At 36.6% G+C, this 27,778-nt stretch overlaps 1 protein-coding gene across 4 annotated transcripts in view; it reads left to right on the forward strand.

The window, feature by feature from the left end:
* BZW2 (basic leucine zipper and W2 domains 2) overlaps positions 1–27,778 on the forward strand; it is a 58,168-nt gene that overhangs the window by 12,493 nt on the left and 17,897 nt on the right. For all 4 annotated transcript variants that reach the window (XM_033399965.2, XM_033399974.2, XM_004263472.4 and 1 more), the window contains 5 exons: positions 5,705–5,769; positions 14,391–14,567; positions 18,757–18,860; positions 22,099–22,164; positions 25,801–25,936. In XM_033399965.2, coding sequence (XP_033255856.1) covers positions 5,705–5,769; positions 14,391–14,567; positions 18,757–18,860; positions 22,099–22,164; positions 25,801–25,936 — 548 coding nt within the window. The remainder of the gene's footprint in view (positions 1–5,704; positions 5,770–14,390; positions 14,568–18,756; positions 18,861–22,098; positions 22,165–25,800; positions 25,937–27,778) is intronic.

Consider the following 27,778-nt stretch of genomic DNA (forward strand, 5'->3'; position numbering starts at 1 on the left):
CTGTTACAAAATCATGGTAAGGATATTGAACAAGCTAATGTTATTCTGGACAACAAAATTGTGTAGTGTAATTATAGGCAAATATTTAGCTTATCACTTTAGAATGTTCATAATTTAAAGTTTCACGGAGCAATTTAATTTTGTTTTTCTTTTGAGAGAAGGATGCTACAATGTTATCAACCCAAACGATCCCTAGATATGACAACTTTTTGTACAGGAGTTTATGATGTTTGTTCTTGCAGTTTTAGCTTTAATGGAAAGGAGAATAGTTTATAATTATGGGCAATTTTTAGTTTTCTTTTATGGTAAATTACTTTACCCATTTGAAATATAGAATAAAAGGTAGTTCTTGAAACTTACTCCTAAACACAGAGTACATCCTGAGAACGTTGCAGTAAAGTGGGTCAGTTATATTTTGCGTTTTGTGTGCTGGTGTTATTGCATCTTTATGACGCACTTTATACTTTGGGGATAATATTGTTGCCCTATAATTTTTATTATCTTAGAATCGGAAGTCTCTCTCTTCCCATTGTCTTAAGTAATATTGACGGTACAAAGAGAGTTTCACTTTGAAGTTTGGTACTTTTTCTTTTCTTTCCTGCTATAGCCACATAGTTTTGAAATTTGGGCAAAATGCTCTGCAGAGCTACTTTATTTGAAAAATATTAATTAAAAAATTCCTATCCTTTGAGTGTGTTTTCACCTTTTTATCAAGTTTGTGTGTTGGGCTGTAGGGAATGCTTTAGAACTGGGTTGCCTGACATAATAGCCACTAGACACGTTGGCTATTTCAATTTTAATTTTAATTAATTAAAATTAAATAAAATTAAACATTTAGTTCCTCAGTCACACTAGCCGCACTTCAAGGGTCCAATAGCCACATGTGGCTACCATATTAGACAGTGCAGATATAGAACATTTTCACGGTCACAGATAGTTCTGTTGGGTACACCTCTCCAGGATGGGTGTTGGCAAACTGCAACCTGGGGGCCCATTCTGATCCACTGTTTGTTTTGTAAATAAAGTTTGACTGGAATACAGCCATGACCACCTATTTATATATTGGCTATGGCTGCTTTCAGGCTATAACAGCAGAACTGAGTAGTTGGAACAGAGACCATGTAGCTCACAGAGCCTAAAATATTTTCTTTCTATCCCTTTATAAAATAAGATTGATTCCACTTTAGAGTATCCATAGTTATAATGTCAAGGTTGTTTGAATAGCATAGTTATTTTATGTGTAGCATATATTAGTAATATTAAATGCCTTACATAAGGCAGATTATCATACTTCAAAGATGAGCCAGACCAGAAGAACAGGCAAGAATAGAGTATCAGGCCAAATCGCTTGATTACTAGTTGAGAACAGGCATCCACTAGTAGGGACAACTGGAAGGTACGGCCTTCTGTGATAGGTCAGACACTTTCCAGAATGGAGAGAATTAAGGAAGAATACGAGGGAAGACATCATGCAAGGTGTCAATCTACTCAGGGTGGGCAGGGCAAGTGGCAGAATTAATACACAGTAGCCATGAGACCCTTCAGTGCTGCTGGCCCATTGTCACACTTGGACCCAGAGTCTGGTTGGGAGTAAGGGGTGGAATATGAAAAGAGCATGAGGGCAGTTAGAAGATAAATAAAGTGAGGTGGGGCGATATTTATCTAATATGTTAGACTTAAAAATCTTTCAATTAAACTTTTCCATTTAGACTTAAATAGAAATTGATTGAAAAATGTTTATTTCATTAATAAAGTACCTGCTTTCTATTGTTTGGTTGATTGTATCGCTTTAGTATTTTTATGGCCTTCTTTTATCTTCTAAACTATCCAAGAAATTTAGTCTCTTAGATGACGTGTGAAATACTCGAATCCGTTTTGTTTTACCACTTTACATACAATTTTTTAAAATTCTATTTTAAGCCGTGGAGCTTTTTCATTTTGGTGGGACATAAGCTTCTTTTCTTTTTATTTTTTTAATAATTTATTTTTATTATTTATTTTAAAATTTTTGACTGTGTTGGGTCTTCGTGCATGGGCTTTCTCTAGTTGCAGCGAGTGGGGGCTACTCTTCGTTGGGGTGCACAGGCTTCTCATTGTGGTGGCTTCTCTTGTTGCAGAGCACAGGCTCTAGGCATGCGGGCTTCAGTAGTTGTGGCACGTGGGCTCAGTAGTTGTGGCACGTGGGCTCAGTAGTTGTGGCTTGTGGGCTCTAGAGTGCAGGCTCAGCAGTTGTGGTGCACGGGCTTAATTGCTCTGCGGCATGTGAGATCTTCCCGGACCAGGGCTCGAACCCGTGTCCCCTGCGTTGGCAGGCAGATTCTTAACCACTGCACCACCAGGGAAGTCCCATGAGCTTATTTTCTATGTGAGTGTTTGGGTTATAGTTTCTATGGAAGCGAAATCATCATGATTTTAGTTGATTTCAACTTGTAAGTTGTAATGCAGTCTAATAAAAGTGAGCTTTTGGGCTTACCTTGTGGCTCAGTGGTTGAGAATCCGCCTGCCGATGTAGGGGACACGGGTTCGTGCCCCGGTCTGGGGAGATCCCACATGCCACGGAGCGGCTGGGCCCGTGAGCCATGGCCGCTGAGCCTGCGCGTCCGGAGCCTGTGCTCCGCAACGGGAGAGGCTACAACGGTGAGAGGCCCGCGTACCGCAAAAAAAAAAAAAAAAGAGTGAGCTTTTGACCTTGGCCTAAGAGAACTGCCTTTGTTAGTCTTCCTTTGTTACTTTCCCAGGTTTAAGCCAGCACAGTTTCTTAGTCATCTTCCTTTGTTACTTTCCCAGGTTTAAGCCAGCACAGTTTCTTAGTCAAAGTGTCCTTGCTCTTCTTCAGCCAGAGCTTCAGTGAGTGCCTTATAAAGGCTGACCCTCACTGGAGCAGATTATAATGTAGCACCAGAGCTAAATTTAGAGGGAAGCCAAGCCTCTACTCCAAATAGTAACAGCTAAGCGATAGAGACTTTTGGTGAACAGAATATCTTCATTTAGTCTTTCAATACCAGTAGGTGAGTCTCTGTGTTTGTTTGTTTTATTTTGGATGTTGTGTGTGTCAAAATCTTTGCATACTTTTTTTATGTTTATGTGTTCTTTTATTATTTTCCACATAGACTATATTGAGGTTGTGTAAAATAAGCCTGCATAACTCGGCTATGAAGAAACAAACTTTTGTATTTAGAACTAAAGAAAATATAAACAGAGCTAAAGAATTTTTAAAATAGAGTAATTCTCTCCAGTGTAGGCTGTGTTTGGTAGTAATTCCCCATTAGCAGGAAAATAGAAACAAGGTGTAAAGATAGAGTTAATTAGGGAATTCTATATGTTTATATTCTAGACGTTAAAATAAGTCTTTTAGAGGGGGCTCCCACTTTAAAAATATTTTTAAATTCTAAAATAAAAACATCTTTGGCAAAAAAGGAAACTCCTTCCTCGCTTGTTCACCTCCTGGAGGAGTTTCAGGCTCTATTTTTGGTTTTGTATCTCGGTAGGAGACCCAAACTCTTTAACAGATATTTTTCTTCGCTAACCCAAGAAAATATTTTGTATGGTATTTCGGTATTTGTTGTGTTTTGGGAGGTGTGGAAACATTAAGGAGAACACACACACACACACACACACACACACACACACACACGTATATTCATTACTTGTGCTCCAATAGAAATGTTTGCTGGTACAGAGTGAATCTGTTGAAAATTCCAACAGGGAAAATTCTGAATGAAAGAGTTTTGCAGTGAATATAAATAATGCATTAGAAACTCTACTTCCAACATCTTTCAAATGAAATGAGATTTCATTGATTAAAGTTATTGCTTTTGTAGTTATTTCACTGTGCAGCTGCTGCCCCATACACATACAGCGATCAATCCCTTCTCTATCCTGGTTAGCTAGGTGTGTCCCGCTGTTGTTTCACCTGTCACATTGTACTGTAGATGTTTGTATTTTATCTCTGCTGGGCTCTGTGTTCCTTGAGGGCTTGGAATCCGGCTTAGTCACCTTTATATCTTCAAGCAGGATGTAGTAAGTTCACCTTATAGGATTGATAAAAATTCTCTCTACTTAAACCATAAAAGATATTACTTTGGGGCTTTGTTACTTTATTTAAAACATGTTTTTTTAGTTTCACTTTAAAAATGGTGATTCAAGTTTTCAATGATAAACAGATTGATTTCTATGTGAAAATAGAAGTTTCTCTTTTTTCATGGGGTTGGAAGAAAGTTTTAGTACATAAATTGAATAATAATTTTTCCACATTCTTGAAGATTTTTAAAAAATTTTGAGATATAATTAATGGTATAAGTAATGGAGAAAATCTAGACATTTTCAAATCACAATTTTAAAAATCTTTGAAAGATAATTAAATAATTTGCTTGACATTATCTTAATCATTTGGTCCTCGTAATTTAGGCAATCTAGACATATTTTCAGATTGTAATATTTATGCCAGCAAGGTTATTCTCAGTTTGTAAAAGGTCTTTTAGAGCAGATTTTTCACTTTTCTAAAAGATCATTTTTGATATTTTTAATTATACATTAAATCCAATAGGAGAATTTAAAATACCCAAATACTCATCCTCTGAGGTTAAGCAAACAAATGAAAAGCTTACTAACAGTTTCTTGTATCGTTCTTAAATGTTCCTTGCCTAGAAAAGGAAATATTACGTGTATCCCCCTTTTTAACCGAAAAATTATGCTTTACACTCTTTCATTCAACTTGCTTTTTTCCTTTAACAATTTTACTTGAACATCTTTCCATATCAGTGCAACAGCTTATTTGACAATTATTTATTAAATTTAAATGCTTACTCTCAGTATTGTTTTAGGTGCTAAAGATACAGTATTGAGTAAAACCTACAAAATCCCTACCCACACGGATGTTACTCTTGGGGGAAATAGACCATGGCAAACAGATGCTAATGAAATGACAGGGTCTGCTGTGAGCTATGAAGAGAAATAGAGCTAGATGAGAGGGAGAGAGAGAGAAGGAGCCTTGTTAGTCAGGGTGGTCTGGGAAAGTCTCTGAAATGGAGGCATTTGAGTGAGTGCAGAGAGTTAAAGCCACGTGAATGGCTTCCCTGGCCCACTGGACTGGAAGAAGCAAAGAGGGCAGTTGGCTGGAGCAGTGAATGATGGGAAGAGGTATACGTAGGAAACATAATCAGAGAGGTAGCCAGGGCCATATGTAGTACATTGGATATAATTTATTTTGTAAAGCTTCGTAGTTCCATTTGATGGCTTATTATAACTTATTGAACTAGATAGGTTTATGAGTATTCAACTTCCATTTTTTTATGCATCCAACAATGTTGCAGCTAAATCCTTTTATATATACACATACACGTATATTTGCATACTTGTGTGGGTATAAATTGTAAAGGAAAAGTTATACAAATTCCTTGTAAAGGAATTGCTGGACCATAGGTTATGCACATGTAAATATTTATAGATATTCACCAAATGCTTCCCAAAAGTATTGCATGGAGTTTATCCTTTATATCAAAGTTTATGTCTGTGGTTATTTTCCTTGTGTCTTTTGTCCACACTAGATATTATTAAACTTTAAAAGTTTTGCTAGTTCAGTAGTTACAATTATCTCATTTTTAAAAGTATATTTAGTATGGGTGAAGTCAAACATATACTTATTAGCTATATATTATATCAACTGCTTATTTGAAGTGCCTAATCTTACTTTCTTTGTTTTCAGAAATTTTATGAATAAGCATCAGAAGCCAGTGCTAACAGGCCAGCGGTTCAAAACTCGGAAAAGGGGTAGGTAGTGTTGTGTGTTTGTGTGTGTATGGCAGGGACGGGGTTGGGGGGAATGTGTGTTTAAAGTTCTAATCAAAATATAAGGTTGGTGAATGTCAAGTTTAACAATACAACAGCCAGTTATTTTACTAGCAAAAGCGAGTTTCTTCGGGAAGAGCCCAGAGGAATTGCAGTTCGGGGTATGTGAACTATGGGGCAAGTCAGAGAACAAGGAAGAGGAACTTGCTATTATAGGGAAAAGAGGGGAGTTGAGAGGAGCTATAATAACCCAACTGTCCATGTGAGGAAGCTGGGAGTCCAAAGTATGGAGGCTACTCATAGGTTGGTCTGGTACATTCTCTGATTGGCTGGGCTGTGGTTAGGTGGAGAGAAGTTTTCTTCTTCCTTCTGGATAGTTAAGTAGGCAACACCTTTCTGTTGGAGACTAGAGAGGAAGGCATAAGTATCTTCCTGTTTGGAGTAATTGATGGTGTGTGGCAGGGTATAAGAGCTCCCCCTACAGGCCTGCCAGGACTCCAATTTTAGCTGAAATTTCTTAATTCCACAAAGAGGAATTGGGATTAACTTTGTTTCCACCTAACCTCACTAATTTCTGTCTTTTGAGCTCTGACTGTAAAATCTGAAGGTGTGCATTCAAGCCTCAGAACCACCGGTTACTTAGGTGTTTGATTTTGGACAAGTCATTTAACTTGTCTGAGCTTTGTGTCTTCACCTACAAAATGAGGATGATTATATCTGTTCAGGTTGCCTTACTCTCATGTGAGGCTATGAAGGCAGTTGATAAACTTTACTGTTTTTAACATCAGCGTTTGCATTTGGTTTTTGCTTTCTTTGTGTTTTTAAGAAAACGTTCATAAGCCAAGATAGTAAAACTAAGAGAAGAGTAAATTAGGGAAGACATTGAAGTGTTTTAGCCTTTTCAGAATTTAGAAAGTCGAATTAAATTTACTGCCCTAAATATCTGTAAAACTCAGGATATTTTCAGGTGTCTTTTATCGTGGGAAGAGAAGTGATATAGCCAGTTTGATGGTGGCTGGTACAATTTCTATATGTGAGTGACTTCTTTTTGTTATGTTCATCTTCCCATTCTTTTTGTGTACAGAATTTTAAAATCTTTTATAATATTTAATCAGTTTTGCATAATTATATAGAAATCCTCTTGGTTTTAAGAGCAGTTGAGTCAAAAGTTGATAGGGAAACTTTTTAATCTATTTATTTATTTATTTAGGCTGTGCCAGGTCTTAGATGCGGCATGTGCGCTTCTTAGTAGCGGCCTGCAAACTCTTAGTTGCGACATGCATGTGGGATCTAGTTCCCCGACCAGGAATTAAACCCTTGCCCCCTGCATTGGGAGCACGGAGTCTTACCCACTGGACCACCAAGGAAGTCCCAATAGGGAAACTTTTTAAAATATGAAACATGGTATGAAATTATTATGTTGACTGACACTGAGGAGAGTGACTGAATAATATTTAAGGAAGTATCATGTGTAAAGATAAAGGATGATTGAATATCTTTTTGAAGGCCTCATAGCTGATTATGAAGCAGAATGCCATGTAATGGTCATCGAGTGCTAAATTGTTGAATTGATAAGCTATATCACATGCCTTTGGCATTTTCAGCCAATGCGTGTAGCTGAAGTTCTCTTGCAATGCTGTGACTATGTAAGTAGCAAGTGTAGCCATGTAGAAGGAAAAGAATTCTCAGTACAATAGATCATTTGAATTAGAAGAGATTGCAAGAGTCACTAGGTAACAGTAAGGACTAAAATGCTACCTGCCAGAAAGCTTCACATTCCCACTAAAAAAATGAAAATTAAAAAATATTTTAAAAACCAAAAGATACGGTTATTTTGTATAGTATTTCTGTCTTATACTCTTTTTTATTTTTATCTTTTGCATCCTTGACTCATCCCCATAAGCTAAGTATAAGTATAGTCTGAACCACCTCCTTCTCTTATATTTAGCCCTCTTACAAACTGTGTCCCCACTATACAATGTGGATTGAAATCTGGAAGCAGATAGCAATGCAAGGTGCTGCAACCAGCGTACGTTCTTTGTCTCATTGTTTAAAGCCGTCTTGAAAAACATAAATGACGTCGATGATTTCCAAAGGACTTAATCAGAAACCTAGTTACAGTTAAGCTATTGTTGCGCCTAGTAATGTGATAATATTTAATGTATGCCCAACTGTCAGGTGAAGGAAAGTTTGCCATCGCCTGCCCGCTGAGAGAATGTGTTAATCTCAGACCTGGATCTCCAACTCGGGCAGCTTTCTTAGTGTGACGCTGATTCACGGTAGCTGAGCTCCAACGCCAGGAGAGGGCCCAAGGATGTCTTGCACAAGAGCAGGCATGATTCAGCGAGTAAACTGGCCCTTACGGTCAGTTTTCAGTTTTGGACTGGAAAGGTTGCCTCTACCGCTGAAGTGGTTTGCCTCTGATTCATTTGGTGGGCAAGACTGTGTCTGATAGCTGCGGGAATACTCACAGAGAGCCACCCAGAAGTATGTTATCTATCATTTGTCAGTTGATCTAGATTTATATAACTCAGGTCTGTTGGGGATCAGAGCAGCACTTGGGCCATTTTGTGCCAAACTGCTGACAGGAAAAAAAAATGGAGTCTACCTCATTTTCTGCTTTTCATAATAGTGAATTGCGTCCTGACGATTCATTGTGCTTTGGCTTTTCTTCTGCTAGTATGATGGGGCTGAATTCAGATAGATGGTTGGCAGTTTTGTAGAGCCAAGAAAAAAAATCTACGGAGGATATTTCAAGGTCATTTTAATAGGCTGTCTTCTGAAGCTCTGTCTTCAGTTTGTACCTATTTCCTAGGAAAGTTAATGCTCTTCCCTGCCAAATTAGTATAAAAATGTATTTCTTTTTGCTTAACATCAAAATTAAACATTATGGTAGGACACATCATATCGAACATATCCTTTGTGAAATATGCACATCTTGCTTATAATATTTTCTCCAGAGAGATTATGTTTTCTAGTGTGACTTGGAGGAATCTGAAAGGATGAACCCTTCTCCCTTGAGCCATTGTTATGCTTAGTGAAATGAAATATTTAATAATTGAACTGGCCTCTCTCTAAATTTTGTGGAGAAATTGGATTAAAATTAGTGAAAATAGGAGAGAAAAAAATGACCAAACTTCAGGCCTCCAGAGGGACCACATACTCAGGTTTCTCTTTGAGGCTTTAGATCCGTTTTGGTGGTTTTAAATCACTCTTAGATTTGTAATAAGTGGTGTTAGGAACTAATGAGGTAAATCTTTAAATATATACGGAAGTAAATCTGTGTGTGTATAGTTAGAAAACCCGTGATCGTTCTTATTCATTTACTGTAACTCAGTGACCTTCAGAAAGGGAGGGTAGATTGTTATTTGTCACTTAACACATTGGGAAAATGCTGTCTTAACCATTTACCATAGTTCTTAGAGAAAGCAATGTATTTAGATAACTTACAGGCGTATTTGAGTGTCGGAAATAGGCCTGTTTCTCTGTGTTTTGTGAGGGTGATTATGACTGACTCTTCAGTGTCACACTTGTGATTCACCAACACAGTGTAAATGTGAGACCCTAATTGTGTACTTCCTACCTCAAAGGAGTTTTGACCTGCCAAATGGAAACTCAAGGAAGCAATGGCATATTTTCGTTAGGATTTTGTTGGTACTTCTGCTACACTGTCCTCAAATGAAATACAAATCATATACACTGTTGATTGTTTCAGATGAAAAAGAACCTATGGGTAAAATATTGTCTTGTTTCCCCAAACTTCCAGTAATGTTCTTGCCATTTTCCTGTACAGGAATTTAGTTTTCCTCTAGATGGACACTTATCTTAGCAGGTGGGAGTTTTGCTTTTCATCCTGCAAGAGAATTATTAATCCTCCCAGGCCATCATGACTTTTTAAGATTCCTAAGCTATACTTGATCATTTTGACCTAGTGCATTATTACTCACTGTTGAAATATGTCTGGCCATGATGTGCTGTCTTCCTCCTTTTACTTTCCCTCTCCCTTAGCAAGTCTTTTGGAAAAGTATAACTGGTGGATGAGGGCCTTTTTACAAAGAAGAGTTTTTAAGTTGTCTCTTAGATTCAAAACAAAGCTGTCTGCATGAATTTGTAGCTTACCTTATTGCTCAACTTATATTTTCCAGTGTCTTGAATTTATAATTTTCAAACCACCAAAGTCTGTTCTACCACCTGAGTCAATGTCAAAGCATGTTGGGGTGCCATTGTGCAGATGGCCTCAGTTGATTTTGGGAGCTGGTCACGAGACTTAATAAGCAGCTCGTGGTCTTTTCACTTCTCATGCTTTTGTGTTCAAGGAGAGGGAACTTCTTCCCAAGGTGGGTGGTGAATTACCCTTTGGCTGGACCCCGAGTAGGGGATGATGCTTGCCAATGAGTTCATCCTGTGGGTCACAGTTACCCACTTCTTCCGAGCCCCGTGATCTGCGCTTCTAGGGTGCCCATTCTCTCCCTCCCCCGCTTCACAACAAGACCCCAATTATGTTTTTCCTGCGGTCAACATTTGCATGTTCTTGGCTGCATAATGTTTTGCTTATGGCATCAAAAGGACTTTTATCTCTTGTTCATGACGAATAGTGTTCAAGTTAATTTACATCTGTCTTCATGGTATCTTATGCTGCGTGACTCTGACTGGTACTGGGAATGCCATTCTTCTCTGTTTCTGAGGCTGTGGTATTAACCCCTTACAACACATCCCTTCTATTAGACTGTAGGTAGGCAGTCTGTACAAACCAGGCAGCTGCTGTCTGGTTTTTACATGTAGTTTTTAATTGTTATCAAAGTCATGCGTGTACGTGGTTTAAATAGTCAAACAGTTCTGCAAGACCCCAGCGGAGCTCTTTCTACTCTAACTGCTTCTTTTAACATTTGCATTCCTGTGGCCAAATAACACTCCTGTATGGCTGATGCTTGATGTTTCTGTTGGAGGTATTCTAGATGCATTTCCTCCTATGGGACGTGAGGATTCGGCTCTTTCATGCCTCACCCACCTGCAAACCTCTTCTCGTTCTCCGTCCTTTCATTGTATCACAGTTTTAGCTAGACTTCTGCTTAGGGTGTATGTTATTGTGACTTGGTACATGTTCTTCAGAGCTGAGCTATTATTTGATTTATTTTTCTGAACACCATTTTCTCTTTGGATTTAAAGAATTTAATAATAATCAACATTTTTTTTTTTTTTTGCTTAGTCTTCTGTACCTTAAAACTAGTCAACCCCATCCTTTCCCTTGTTATGTAAATCTCTTAATATAAACACTTTAGGAATTCTAACAATGATATTACATTGAACGAATTCTGACTATGTATCATATCCTATTGTATTGAAAAACCCTCTTCCATTTGGTTTGCTCTCTAGGCCAACTGTCCAGCTGTTAACGTGAAATGCTTGAAATGTCCTTTCACCACTGTCCTGAAGAGTACTGTTGTCTGTCTCTTAGATTTTTTTTCTCTTTTTCCTGGGATCTCGTGACTTACTAAGATTGTGAAATCATGAGTTATTCTCTCATTTCGGTGTGGTGTCTGTTTCAATCGCTTTTAAAAAGAGTGTATCAGAAACATAATTTTTGAGGCCTTGAATGTCTTGAAATATGTTTATTCTGCTCTTATGTTTGATTAGTAGTGTGACCGAACACTGGAATTCTAGTTTGGAAATTGTTTTTCCTCATAATTTTGAAGGAATATCTTCAGGTTTCTGGTATTTCTGTTGCGCAATTCAAAGTCATTCTGTTTCCTGATACTTTATATGTGATTTGGTTTTTTGCACCTGAAACTTCAGAGAGTTGCTTTATTCCCAGTGTTCTGAAGTTTCACAGTAATGAATGCACCTTGTGGATCCACTTTCAGTCCTTGTGCTGGGTCCCTAGACAGTCCTTTATTGGGAAACTCATGTCCTTCAATACTGTAAAACTTTCTTGAAATTTTTAAATCCTTTCCTTTCCTTTTTTAAAAAAATATATTTTTATTCACTTATTATTTGGACATTTGACGGGTCGGCTCTTTTTCTTACCCTTCTGCTCCTATTTTGTAGGTGTCTGACTTTTTTCCCAGTTTCTAAGAGATATTCTCAGCTTTCTCTTTTAACTCTTCAGTTGAGTTCGTATGTTTTTCTGTCACATTTTTCATTTCTAGGAACTTTTTCTTTTAATTCATGAAATGTTTCTTTTTCTATAGCATTCTTTTCTTCTCCTCCTTCTTCTTCTTTTTTTTTTTTTTTACAGTTGCAATATCTACTTATCTCTAAAGACACATATGATAGAATTTTTTTTCTTTTTTTAACTTCTGGGTTCATCTTTTGTCCCTCTCTCCCCATATGCAGACTCTGCATAAGGGGGGGAAAAAGGTGAAATCCTTTGAACTGAATCCTACATACTTTGCCTTTAACCTAGCCTTTTTTTTTTTTTTTTAACACCTCTTCTGACCTCTAGTTTGCTAGCTTCACATTTTTTCAACAGCATATGATCTTTATTTTGTTCAAGATTTTGCTCCAAACTGACCTTCCACAAGACGTCTCTCTAGAGTCTGCTGAGGAGAGGAACTTACATAATATCTGTACCTCTAACTCCTCTGAAATACTTCAGGGTGTCTACAAAGTCAAAACTGTTTTCGAATTAAATACCGAGATATCATTTGCCCCTTTCACACATTCTCTCATGAGTTTACAGTGGGTGGCTACAGGTTGTGTGATATTGCAACAGATTGCATGCAGCATGTTTGGAAATCTGTCTGCCATTAAGCCAGACATTAAAGAGATTTGCAAAAGTGTAAAACAGTGCCTCTCTTCTCACTAAAATTTTTCATGTAATAAATAATTTTATGCTTTAATTTCTGTAAAGTAAGTATCCATAGATGTAACCTCCATAAACAAGAACTCTTTGGAATCTTTAATACTTCTGAAGGGTGTCAAGGGGTCATGAAAACAAGAAGGTTGAGAACATCTGCTCTGAAGCTGGATATCCAAACGTATAGCTCACGATAGTTTTTAAATATTTAAGTATGCTGGAATAATTTATCTTGTTAAGAAAAAAATTCCTCCAGGAAATAACAAGTATTTGGTGATGATGTGTAAAAAGGAGAACCCTTGAACAGTATTGGTGGGAATGTAAATTGGTGCAGCCACTATAGAAAACAGTATGTAGGTTCCTTAAAAAATTAAAAATAGAATTACACATGATTCAGCAACTCCACTTCTGGGTATTTATTGGAAGAAAATGAAAACACCAACTCAAAAAGATACATGCACCCCAATGTTCACTGCAGCATTATTTATAATAAGCCAAGATATGGAAACAACCTGTCCATTACTCAGCCATAAAAAGAAGGAAATCCTGTCATTTGTGACTACATGGATGGATCTGGAGGGCATTATGTTAAGTGAAATAAGAAAGGCGAATTCTGTATCATCTCACTTACGTGTGGAATCTTTAAAACAAAAACAAACAAACAACAACAAAAAAACAGCTCATGGATAACAGATTGATGGGTGCCAGAGGCGCACTGGTGGGGACGTGGTGGGGAGGGGGCAGTGGGTGAAGGTAGTGGTCAAAATGTACAAACTTCCAATCGTAGAATAAGTAATGAGGATGTGATGTACAGCATAATAACTTGTTAATAATACTGTATTGCACAAAACAGACTCACAGACTTAGAGAACAAACTTATGGTTATGAGGGGGGAAGGTGGAGGGAGGGGATAGTTTGGGAGTTTGGCATTGACATGCACACACCGCTATATTTAAAATGGATAACCAACGAGGACCTACTGGATAGCACAGGGAACTCTGCTCAATGTTATGTGGCAGCCTAGATGGGAGGGGAGTTTGGGGGAGAATGGATACATGTGTATGTATGGCTGAGTCACTTTGCTGTGCCTCTAAAACTATCACAACATTGTTCATAGGCTATACTCCAATATAAAATTAAAAGTTAAAAAAAATACTGTATTGCATACTTGGAAGTTGCTAAGAAAGATCTTAAAATTTCTCATTACAAGACAAAAATGTGTGACTATGTAGGGTAATGAATGTTAGCTAGACTTATTATGGTGATCATTTTGCAATATATACAAATATCAAATCATATTGTATTCTTGCAACTAATATAATATCATATGTCAATTATATCTCGATTAAAAAAATTTAAAAAGAGATATCCCTCTTGATTTTCTTCCTCCCAATCTTTATTTTGTTTGTTTATATATTCTCCCTTAATCTTAAGTGATTCTCCCTGCATCATTTTCTTTTTCTGTCTTAAGTGGAACAAAATTTTAAGTTTTGATTGTTATACTTTATTGTTTATCAGATAGATAGGGTTAGTAGTTTACATTGGCCTATCCTATGAGTGACACAAATGATCAATCATCAATTTTTTAATGTATTAGAGTGTGGCCCCTTTCAACAGAAATAAATTGCTTGAATAAATATTTAAACAAGGGCTTTAACATGAAAAACTAGTAGAAAAACTTAATCATCCTTCAACTTTTAAATAATCATACTATCAAATAAAAACCAGTGAACAAAGGAAATGTATGGTTGCATTTGGGAATATGTTGTGTAAGTAAAAGGATAATTGTATTCTGTATTTATTTTAGATGAAAAAGAGAAATTCGAACCCACAGTCTTCAGGGATACACTCATCCAGGGACTTAATGAAGCTGGTGATGACCTTGAAGCTGTAGCCAAGTTTCTGGACTCTACAGGCTCAAGATTAGATTATCGTCGCTATGCAGACACACTCTTCGATATCCTGGTGGCTGGCAGTATGCTCGGTAAACCATACATTAGAGCACCTTCTTGTAATATTATGTACTTTCAATTCTACTGAAAGATTTTCTTATGAGATAGAATCTTTATAAGCTTACATTTATGATAGTTGGTAAAAAAATGTAAATGGGAGTCTCTACAACTTTTACCTAGATTACGATTTAGAATGGTATTAATGTGGCTATGAAATGATTGTTAGTTAAGAGAGGCATAGCATTGAGGATTTTTGTTGACACACAACATGATTGGCCCCTTGACTTTAGATAAAAGTGAATTTTTCCATGTGTCCCTAATATTTGAATGTTTCTGAAGTGGACTTAGGAGGAGTAATTTCTACAGTAGAGTATAACTTTATGTTTGTCATCTAGATCCTTCCAGTATATATCATTAAATCCCAATTGCCATAGCACATTTCTTTTGAGTCCCACCCTTTTTTTCTTTTTCTTTCTTTCTTTCTTTCTTTTTTTTTTTTTTGGTATAGTGAGCAGTGAGATTTAACTGTGTCAACAAATTTAAAAAGAATTCGCATTAAATTTAATTCTCATTAAAATTCATTTTATCCATAGAAAGCCGTCTACGAAATATAGTTTAAATCTAGTTTTTAAAAAATCCTTGTAATTGTGAGTGTATAGGTAAAAGGATTAAAGATAGAAGTTTGGAAGTTGTTAAAGATAGATAAAAAGCAAAATAAAAACTATGTCTTATAGAGCAGGGACATCAGGGGAAAAGGCTTCAGAATACTATTTAAGTGGTATGGTATATTGTTCTAAATGTTTATTAGGTATCACAACCACCCATTTTTCCTTTCATAGTTATTCTTAGAACTTGGTTTTCATAATTAGTTCCTATGGTAACCATAAATCACTGGAAATTGTCAGATCCCCAGGCCAGTGACTTTCAGCTGCCTAGGGGACCTTCGCAAATGTGTGGAAGTGTTTTGGTTGCTACAAAGACTTGGGAGTGGAGGCCAGGTATGCCACCTACTTTGCTATGCAAGGAACATTCAGTACAATGAAAAATTGCCCTGCCCAGTGTGCTGTGAGTGCCTTTCATTGAGAAATGCTGCTTAAGCCAATCTACTTTAAGCCAGGGTGTATACATACATTTTTAGATAGAGCTACCCTTTAATTCTTCCCTCTGAGCTCTTAGATCTATCTATGCTGGTACATGGTCCCGTTTACTTTCAGGCCCCCTTTTGATCTGAACTGCTGGTTTTCACTACGTACCAAGTTTATTTTGTTGTTATCATTTATGAAAGTCTCAGTTTATCCCTGTAGATAATTCAAGTCCACGTATAAAAAGCTCTTTATCGTGTGCTCAAATCCCAATACACAGAGATAGCTATTGTTAATATTTTGGTTAATTCTTTCCTAGAAATCTCTTTACCAAAATACATAAACTTTTGAGAATGGGATGATATTATACAAATGTGATATTCTACATGCTGTTTTATATTTACTCTGCAGTATGTTGTTGCCTTTCATGCCCATGAGTGTTATGTTACCTTAGATGATTCTAAAAAGAATGAAAACCATAATTAATAGTGAAGTTGAACCTTTCCTGATGTGATTATTGGCTTTTTCAATTTCCTTAGTTATGGTATACTTTTATCGATGCACTGGTAAATTGTATGCAAGAATAGTCATCGGTCGGTTTTGGTTCTTGCCGAAGTCACACATGACTTCACCATTCAATTCAGCGCACGCTTTTCAGTTCTTAGTGCCTTCCTGGCAGCACTGTTGACCCTTTCATCATTCGTGAAATGCTTTCCTTTCTTGCCTTACATGGGACCATTTAGACTCCCTCTTACCTCTCTAGTTGCCACTTCTCACATGACTCCTAGGTTTCCATACTTGTCCCCTTACATATGTTTAAAATTATATGCTTTGCATTGATTATCTCAAGACTTCATTTACCATCTCTATAATGATGATCAACAAATTTATATCTGCAGCCTAGATTTCACTCCTTCACACCACACCTATCCATCCAAAAGAGGGGAGGGCAAATGTTTGGTACAACTTACGAGCACAGGCAGTACAACCCCAGATGTCTATTGAGGCCAGACCTATGATATAATGAATAAAGTCAGCCAGGTGCATTCTTTTTATATAAACATTTTGTTTACAAATGGAGTATGTAAGAATTTTCTTCACACCCACAAAACTATTTACCTTCCCCTGTTATTCTTGAGACAACAGTTACCTTCGTTTTTCAGTCGTACCCTTTGAAGAGTAGATACAAGAAATACTTTACTTTTCTCGGGGCTTCCCTGGTGGCGCAGTGGTTGTGAATCCGCCTGCCAATGCAGGGGACACGGGTTCGAGCCCTGGTCTGGGAAGATGCCACATGCCACGGAGCAGCTAAGCCCGTGCGCCACAACTACTGAGCCTGTGCTCTAGATCCCGTGAGCCACAGCTACTGAGCCCATGTGCTGCAACTACGGAAGCCTACAGCCCGTGCTCCACACGAGAGAAGCCACTGCAATGAGAAGCCCGCGCACTGCAATGAAGAGTAGCCCCCACTCTCTGCAACTAGAGAAAGCCCGCGCGCTGCAACGAACACCCAACACAGCCAAAAATAAATAAATAAAATAAATAAATTTATAAAAAAAAAAGAAATTCTTTTACTTCTAGTTTGAGAAAAACAGCAGGATCACCAAAATTTTTAGAAATGGCAATTCATACTTCGTCCCAATATCAGGGAACAAAATTTTAAATGTGAGGTGTAGCAATATTATCAATGTGTAACAAATATTTTCTTTTGTAAGGGATTGCAATTTTTAAATCTTACCTCTTAAGAGAAAAGACTATAGTTTCAAAATCAGACTTTTCAGTTATGTAACTTCTATCAGATAGGTATCATTAGCCCAGGGTTTTTACAAGATTATCATCTTAATAAAATTTTGTTCCAGGTGGTTGTATTCATTACAAAGAGCTAATTAAGTCTTGTGCATAAATTAATTGCATGAGAATAGACTCCTGAAGGAGCGGACTTTTCTAAAAACTAATTTACTTATAAAACTGTATGCCGGAGGCTGTAAAAAAGGTGGTTATGTGTAGCTCATTTCATCCAAAGATCTGAAATATGACTCAAATCAAAACACTAAAATAAATAGAGTGGCCTATACAAGTGTATACTCTGCAAATACTTGTTGAGTATATAATAGTTATTACTCTAACTTGGCTTGCTCAAATTTCTACCCTTATTCTGATAAAGTAGAATCAGAAAACAAAAATACCTAGTGTTCTGACTCTGGTCTTCTAATCAACCAATGTTTGTAATGACCACCATTGAAACTTACAGGAGGAGCCTTTGAATGAGGAAAGTTGAGTAACGGAAAAAAGGCATTCTTTTGGTCTATCCATTTATTCCATGATTACTGTATAGGCCATGGGGAAGAAAGATTAGAGAGGATAAAATACACTCGTTCCTAGCCAATGCAACTGCTGGGTGATCAAATACAAATGACAAGGGGTCAGAGTGTATACTGTTCAACCCTGTGTGAATAACTGAGTTGGTGGAGGAGGGAACATTTTTAATGCCTACTGAAGTAGAAACCAGCAAGATCTGTAAAAGCCAGGTCTGGGCAGTTCCAGTATTGGTGAACTGGAGTCCAGCAAAATATTATCAAGCCTGAAAAGTGAATCATGTCCCAATGTGGGAAAACATCAGGAACTGCACTGAGAATAATCAAGTTAAATTCACTGAACAAATGTTATTGTTTAGCTGCCATGGTTAAAGATATACTTTGGAAAGAACCAGACTTGTAGTGGTAGGATCTAGTGAAGGCAAGTATATAGAACAACAATCTCATCATACACTATGGTAAGAATAGAAAATCGAACAACCACTTTGCATTATGTTAGAAATGTAAACTAATCATAACATGTATGCATCTTTTATAAGTAAATTAGTTTTTAGAAAAGTCACCTCCTTCAGGAGTCTATTTTCATGCAATTAATTTATGCACAAGGTTTAATTAGCCCTTTGTAATAAATACAACCACCTGTACAAAATTTTATTAAGATGATAATCTAAAAACTGTGTGTGTCTACACATGCACATCATTCTATGAAACTTTATGTGACGTCAACCTTTATTGTTTTCCTTGATGTGCAGGAATTGATCTCTTCTGCAAATGCTCTTCTGATTTCAGCATCGTCCTAATGGTCATTACCTTTCCCTTTTTAGCCCCTGGAGGAACACGCATAGATGATGGTGACAAGACCAAGATGACCAACCACTGTGTGTTTTCAGCAAATGAAGATCACGAAACCATCCGAAACTATGCTCAGGTAGAGCCTGTCACTGAGAGATTGTTGTACTGGAAGGGAAACATTTGAACAGGATTTAGGAAAACATTAGGTTCAGAAATTCTACAGGCCACTTTCTAAATAGGGATATTAGATAGGTCTTAAGCATAGGAAGAGATACTGAATTGCATTCGTAATAACGGACATTAAAGCTTCACCAAAGTAGAGTTTCTTTACCTTTCACCTATAAGAGATATGGGGAATCATAATTTCTGGTGGAGTATATATTGGTCCAAGCTTTAGGGAGAGCAGTTTAGCACTATCTTTCAAAACTAAAACTACACATTCCCTTTGACTCAGCAATTCTACTTCGAGGACTTCATCCTGCAGACAGTGGCATGTGTAAAGTGACGCAAACAGCGACAGTTATTATAGTGTTGCTTGTAATAACATCAAAGGATGAAAACAATATATAAGTCAATCCATAGAGTTTAGTAATTCATATTAACAGACTCTCAGGTAGCTGTTTAAAAGAAAGAGGCAGGAAGAAACTTGTAATACATAAAACCGATAACGGATTCATATCCAGATTAGATAAAGAACTGTAAGTCAATAAGACAAGGACAAGCAACCTATTAGGAAAAGACTTACAGGCATTTCAGAAAAGAGGAAACACAATTCCTCCAAAAAACAAAGGAAATGAGTTCAAACTCATTGAGAAAATTTCAATTAATATCGAGATACCCTTTTGCATTCATTAGATTGTGAAAATTAAGAAGTATTTAGGCCCGGGTGAAGATCAGGAAGCGGTGGTAGTGTAAAATGGGACAACCTTGTAGACATTACCTTCTAAAGCTGAACATATGTGCATTGTGACCAGCCAGCTTAGGGTTGGTGTGTTCCTATTCTGATTCTTTCACTGACTCTTCTTAAAAGTCAGTTTTTATTCCCATCTAAACCATGAAGGCAAGTCCCAGGTCAACAAGTCTTCTTGTTTTACACATTTCATTATATATATATATATATATATATATGTATATGTATATGAAAAAGGCCATAGGAATCCCTGGCACCTACGTGATTTCAGATGCTAGAAACTGTCTTTACTTTGTTTATTAAAATGTGTAAGGCATGCTAAGCTGAGTAATTTGGGATATGTGGCCATTAAGAATTTAAACTTCAAAAATCATTATTTTAATCACATGCTATTTTAGCATAGATATTTATTCCCCTTTTTTTATATTTAAGAAATGTGTAATAGATAAAAACCAAGGAAATCTTTAAAAATGGACCAAAAGCTTAAGCACGTGGGTTCAGTGGATGATGTTCTAACCTGTCCTCTCTAAATCTGTGCTTCTACTGTCTTATGTCAATGGCCACAAACACCTTGGGCCAGGTGGATACTGAAGCAGATGTTCTCAATTCAAAAGCTGTTCGTTTAAAATTCTCTCTCGCCTTATGATATGTTAGATAAGTACAGTTCACTGAGGATCAGAATTTCTGAGTTCTGTTCCTGCTCTGATACTTAGTAGCAGTTTCCAGGTCTGTCAATGATGTTAACGCCTGCCTTACCTTCCTCAGAGGATTTTTGTTAGGATTAAATTAATGCAAGTACAAGGTGTATTATTTGCTGTTTGAGTCCCACTGGGAAAGAAAGATAAGAAGGCCTGGAAGAAAAATCTGTACTCTACTATTCTCATAAAATTGAAAAGATCTATATAGACTTAACCTCATCATTATTTCTAAATAGGATAGTTTCTTTTACTTATGATTTATTTTTTCATATGGAATATGTATATTTGAAAGAACTTTTGATACATTATTGTTTCTAAGTTTATTAAACATTATTATATACTGATAGACTGACAGAGGTCAATGGGGTAGTCAGGGAGAGAGATTAAATTGAGAAAGGTATTTGAGTGGAAGTTAATTGTATAAGTTAATAATAAGAAGTTAATTGTATATTGAGTGGAAGTTAATTGTATAATATAAAGGTATTTGAGTGGAAGTTAATTTGAGTGGAAGTTAAATGTTAATTAGTTCATTGAAGAGTACTTTGGTAGTATAATGACTTTTGCTTTCATATGTAAACATTTACCTGTGGGGATTTGGATAATCATTCTTGGATAAGGAGAATTCTTTTTCCTGATGATAATCACACTAAGAAATATGTGAGTGCTGGTGTAAGTTGGAAATCAAATTTGTGGGACTTCAGTATAGTTTATTTATTTTTTTCCTTATTGCATTATCAATTCCCTCCTGGCTCACTTTTCTTTCCTCATAAAGGGCAACACTATAATTTTTACTCTTGAACTTCATCTTGATGACATTAAGGAAGAAACACAGAGTTTTACATGAGAGTACATCACATGGGTATAAAAGAATTGTATTCAGAAATCATTTTGACACTTATTAAAATAATATTTATAAAATCCCCATTTAAATAAGAACATTGTATTAGTCTGTTCGGGCTGCCGTAACAAAATACCACAGACTGGGTGGCTTAAACAAGAGAATATTATTTCTTGCAGTTTGGGAGGCTGGGAAGTCCAAGATCAAGGTGCCAACGGATTTGGTTCCTTGTGAGGTTTCCTTTCCTGGCTCTTAGAAGACCATCAGTCCTGTCAGACTAGGGCCCCACCCTTATGACCTCACTTAACCCTGTCCCGAAGTCCCTACCTCCAAATGGTCACATTGAGGGTAGGACTTCAACATATGAATTTAGGAGGAACACGAACTCAATCCATAACAAACATCATTCCTCTTAAAAACAGTCCAGAATTCCACTGACACAGTTGCAAACCCTGCTTGAGAATTCTAACTAGATTGTGGAGGCCAGTAATCTTTATTGCTCATCTGCTGAAATCATGTTTGTGTTCACCTGGAGTATAATCTCTCCTGAACTCTGATCTCCTCTTCATCATATCCAGCGTGTAAGTGATTCTATCTATGATCCCCTTAGTTTCAGTTATTTTCAATCTCTACATCACACAGTTTTAAAATTATATTCATTTCATTTTCATCAAAGTTATTTTTGGTTCTCACCTGTTACATTCTCAAATGAATTTGTTTTATTCTACATGTGCATTTTGATCCTCTTTTTCCCTCAGGTCATAATAACTCCTTGAAATGCTGATAGTTCTCATACCACAGTCTGAGAATGTTTAACTACACCTTTTTATCAGTGTAGACCCTTGTAGTTAGGGTGAGTTTCTACACCTCCTTCTATAGCCTTTTAAAATTGTTCACGTAATATTGACTGGTTCTCTTTTATGTTTAGGTCTTCAATAAACTCATCAGGAGATATAAGTATTTGGAAAAGGCATTTGAGGATGAAATGAAAAAGGTAAAAATGCAACTGTAATGCTCTGTTTGCTAAAATGATGAAATGAAGAGGGACAAAAATTTTGCTTTTACAGTGATGGTCCAGAAGTACCATGGACCTCTTAAGTTTTTAATAAATGTTTGTTGAATGAAGGAATGAGTATGACAGATCATTAGCTAATAGCTGCAGAAAGAAAACATGATTAGCCTAGAATTTTTCCTTCATGTTTAATGTAAGCCAGCATGCTTTGTTCAAAGGAATAACTTTACAGAATATGTAATTAGTTAAAGCTTGTGAAAGAGCATAGCACAGCAGCTAATACTCAGTAAAATTCCTTAATTTTAGAAGATACAGTTTAGCAAAGGGGATAGAAGCACATCTTTGGAAATAGTGTCTGGGTGTAAATCTCAGTGGTTTTTCTCATCTATAAAATAGCTGCAATAAAAGTACCTACTTTATGGTTGTTGTACTAATAAATGAGATGAGCTGTAAGGTACTTAATACAGTAATTGGCCTCTAATAAGTAGCCAAATAAACAATAGCACCTTATTAAAGAAGCCCTCTTTTCAGAAACTGCAGCGTGTTCCTCCTTCTAATTTGTAGCTCCTCTGTATTTATATATAGCAGTCACTACATTAACTTGTTACTCTGATTTTAGGTATATGCCTAAATTATAAACCAAGAGAATAAAGAAATCATCTACTTTGTTACTTACTTTGTTACTTTGCAACATCTACTTTGCTGCTTACCTACTCTTACTTCCCTTTGTTCAAAGTGGTTCCATGTATAATGAAGAACATTTAAACAGTAAAATCATTGTTTTAAATTTACATTCTCCATGACTCAACTTTCACACTTAAAAGAATCCTTCAGCATGGATACATACAACTATATGTATAAAGATGTTCATCACAGTATTGAGATGTAACCCAAATGTTCATGGTGGGAGATGGGTTATTAAATTATGGTCTCTCAATACAGTGGAATAATACGCAGTCATTTAAAGAATGAGGCATAACCATGTGAATTGATAAAAGAAAATGTCTATGATGAATTGTTGAGTGAAAAACTTGGTAGAAGTTTAACCTTAGGCAGGTCACTTAAGTTCTTTGTGCCTCAGATTTCTTTGTCTTAAAGCGAGGATCAAGACTTTTGTAATTATTAATACACATGAAGTGTTCAGAAGACTGTCTGCTTCACTTAACAAGTTTGAGCTATTATCAGTGCATAATTCAGTAGAAGCTTGTGTATATGCATCTAGTTATTTATAAAATGTAGACATATATAATTGCATTTAGAAATCTGAAAGAACACGTCAGACTGTTAATGTTAATTCTAAGGAAATAGGATTAAAGGGGAGATTACTCACATTTTTATATTATTCTGTGTTGTTAGATTTGTTCTACTAGCAGGTATTACTTTTTTTAACATGAAAAAACATTTAAATGGATAAAAGTGGTCCATTATATTGATAGATGTTTAGAAAATAACAAGTGCATCATTAAAATAGAGGGATAGATGTGACAAAAAAATGATGTTAAAGCATTCAAATAAACATCTTATCATTTTGCCTAATAATATCACTCATGTTTTTCTTTTAGTTCATTTGAACCTTGAAAACTTTCTGTTTGATTCATTTGATGAACATGCTCTCAAGAATTATTTATTTTTCACAGTGTATCCTTTTTTTTTTTTTTTTTTTTTTGCGGTACGCGGGCATCTCACTGTTGTGGCCTCTTCCATTGCGGAGCACAGGCTCTGGACGTGCAGGCTCAGGGGCCATGGCTCACGGGCCCAGCCACTCGGCGGCATGTGGGATCTTCCCGGACCAGGGCACGAACCCACGTCCCCTGCATCGGCAGGCGGACTCTCAACCACTGCGCCACCAGGAAAGCCCAGTGTGTCCAATTTTTAAAGAAAATTCTGCTGCAATACATGTAGCATCTGATTTTAATGCTGACTAGTATAATTGGATATTAATTTTAAGAAAAGATATAATTTTTGCACCATTTTGTTATAATTGAGGGGTTTTTTGATGCATGTGAGTATATTAATGTGCTTAAACAAGTAGTGTTAATATTTTAATCTTGGGGGCTATTTTTCATTATTTACTTCAATCTTACTTATTTTGATAATAAGAGAAAGAAGCCAGATTGATATAAAGTATCTACAGTTTTGTTGGGTTTTTTTACCCCATTCCTGGGACTCGCTGGAGCTTTAACCATTGATACCTCCTTCCCTCACTCCCTCTTTTCTTGTGAACTTAGAAAGTGACTTCTTTTTAAATCATTGAGATTTTAATAGGCATAAATTGGGAGTGAAATGGACTGGTTGGTTCCAGTTCTGCCACTTACTCATCATATAAATATTTGGAGTCACATAACCTCTCTGTAATGTAATAATCCTTTAACTGTTGGGAATGGTAAATTAATATAGTCCTACCCACTGCACAGAGCTAATGGAATTTCATTGGCCCTAAAACATTTAATAAGCCTATATTGATGCCAGTGATTTTTTGTCGGTACAGAGTAATGAAAAAGTCAACAGGGCCCCGATAGTGACACTGGGCCCTGGGGAATCTCAGTAACATGCCCAAGGTCTGTTGAAACAGAGAAAATAGCCATGGAATATAAATATAATATAGTCAAAGCACTAAGTGGAGGAGGGTTAGGAAGGAGGGCATTCTGTAAGCCTGGATACTCTTAGAATTCAAAATGGCAAGTGGAGTCTAATCCCCTTTGCTTTGGCTTCCCTTCAACCAACTTTGTTACTTTCCCTACTGCTGGGATAAGAGGATGGCAGCATTGTGACCCAGAAGGACCCAAACAACACTGTCATCCTCTCACTACAAAATCACAGCAGAGGCCTTCACTCTGCTAGGAACTTTTCTTTATCTTACATCCATCGTTACCTCATCACCAGGGCTGGTGGTAAAACTGTATGATCTAGGAAATACCTAGTTTGAATTTCATTTTTGTTTGTTTGTTTGTTTATATATCTTTTATTGTTTTTATTTTTTTATTTTAACTTTATTTTTTTCTTGAAGTATAGCAGATTTACAATGTTGTGTTGAATCTCATTATTTTAAAAGAGGCATCAAGAACCTAGAAAACCCTTTTTTCACTCAGCAGTCTTGTTTTTAAAAAGTTTTTTATGCTGTGGGCTCAGAAAAGTATATGCTACATGTCAAAGCTTATTGACTCCTGTTTTTTTTTGTTTGTTTGTTTTTTGTTATAACCCAAAGAAGATGGGTAGATGTATTGTAGGATGACGATGGAGGGGGGAGCATGCATAGAAGTGAAAAACATATGAAAGGCAATAGTGTATTTCAGAAAACGCTTTGTAATACTTACACTTTGTCATATACAAAGTCGAATGTAAATTATTTATGTGACCCATTTACATTGTTCTCCAAATGTCTGTTTTCCTTCCCATGAATGCTATCTATAGCTTTGTTGTAAGTGAACTTGGAAGAAAGGAACTATGATAAAGCATCCAATTTATAATCGAACATATGGGTGTGTCTCCAATGAATAAGAAGTGTGCTGCATAAGACCCACCAGTTGTGTGCCGTCTAGCTATGGACGTACATTGTGTGTTATTTTTCTACCTTAGTCCTTTACTTTATAGACATGGTTTCTTTTGTTTGACCCACAGCTTCTCCTCTTCCTTAAAGCCTTTTCTGAAGCAGAGCAGACAAAGTTGGCAATGCTGTCTGGGATTCTGCTGGGCAATGGCAACCTTCCTGCCAACATCCTCACCAGTCTCTTCACTGACAGCTTAGTCAAAGAAGGTATTTATGCTCATTTTCTTACCTGTCAGATGTGAAAAGAAAAGAAAAGCCAAAGATAGAAAAATAGCAGTACCTCTTCTTAGTGTTCTCTACTTCCCACCCATCCTCCATGTAAGAGACTTGTGTGTGCGTGAGTGTGTGTCTTCAAACAATAAGAGAATTGTACATGTTTATTGTAGGCAATTAGGAGAAAAAATATGCACACCTATACAAAGACAAATAAAGAATAATAATAAGCTGGAATTTTTGGTTTAAGACTCAATGCCTAGGTCAAATACCCTGAAATTGATCTGGTCCAAACCATTTCTCTCAACATAGATGCTTACTGGCATACTTTGTTGGGACATTGCTTCATTGTGCAGGACTCTTTTGTGCTTTGTGAGTCATTTAACCTTTTTGCCCTCAGACACAGAATGCCAGCCTAAAATACCTGCCTGCATTTAGCAGAATAGCCAAAAATGGCCCTTCACATTCCTAAATGCCCCCTTAAACAGTTTTTCATTTCCCTGGTTGGGGCCATTCTTCTGAACTGTTTCCCCTCAAGATGTTGTGCTTAGATGTTCATTTTGATCACATTTTTAAGATATTCATTCTGTTTTAGAAGTCCAGGTGGCTGCCTCAGAGTTTTGCTTTAATTTTAAGACATTAAGAGTTTGATGGGCATACATACGATTACTTTATTATAGAATAATACAAAAGTGGGCTTTTTTTCTTGCAGGAGGATAATGATATTCAAATTATAATGCAACACAAAACAAAGAGTTCTTTTTTTCTTAAAAATAAAAAAGCTTTTGTGAAAACATCTGTTTCTTCTTAGAACTTGGTTTTTCTCCTATAAATGTGAAGTCCCAGCCTCATTAATACCTGCAGTGAAATGAGTTATAGTTTCTTGTAGCTGAGAAAAGAATAGTAAACCAGGGCTTCCTTGGTGGCGCAGTGGTTGAGAGTCCGCCTGCCGATGCAGGGGACACGGGTTCGTGCCCCGGTCCGGGAAGATCCCACATGCCGCGGAGCGGCTGGGCCCGTGAGCCATGGCCGCTGAGCCCGCGCGTCCGGAGCCTGTGCTCCGCAACGGGAGAGGCCACAACAGTGAGAGGCCTGAGTACCGAAAAAGAAAAAAAAGAATAGTAAACCAAGAGTCAAATGATATTATTTAGAGATTCTCTATAGTTTTCAGGCTCTCTAATTGTTATTAATATATTGTTAATACTATAGCACTTTAAAGTATTCTGAAGAGAATTCATGATCCTTCATGTTTTACTTATGGTACTAGACATTTTATCTAGGAAGACAAGATAAAATGTAAACAGTAAATATTAATTACATCAGATTATCCCTAGTGTTTATAACAGAAAATAATTGCCTTTCTGGTTGTATTAAAAACCTAAATGATGTATACAATTTCTTTTGAAATGTATTAAAAAATAAATTATTAGAAGGATAAATGGACAGACCTGATAAAGCAAATGCAGCAAAATATTAACTGTTATAGAATCTAGATGGTGAGTAAATGAGTGTTTATCGTTCAACTTTTCTTATGTTTAAAATTTTTTATGGTAAAATGTTAGAGGGGTAGGAAAGGAGAAGAAAAATACCTTTGTTATGGAAGTGACGTAGTACCTATGTCATTATGGTTTTTCTTTATGCTCCAGCATCTCTAGAAACAAAAGTATTAAGCTTCTGCTTCCCAAATAGGAAGGGATTATGAAATTATACCTTTTTCCCCAACCTCCCACCCAACAAATGGCTATGGGGAGACCCTCCACTCAGTAGAATCTCAAGTACAAAGAAATTTCTCCAATCCTTCCACCAAGAGCCACTTTTAATGTAAAATGATAGGTT

This window comes from Orcinus orca, chromosome 9 (genome assembly GCF_937001465.1).
Source record: "Orcinus orca chromosome 9, mOrcOrc1.1, whole genome shotgun sequence".
Taxonomy (NCBI): domain Eukaryota; kingdom Metazoa; phylum Chordata; class Mammalia; order Artiodactyla; family Delphinidae; genus Orcinus; species Orcinus orca.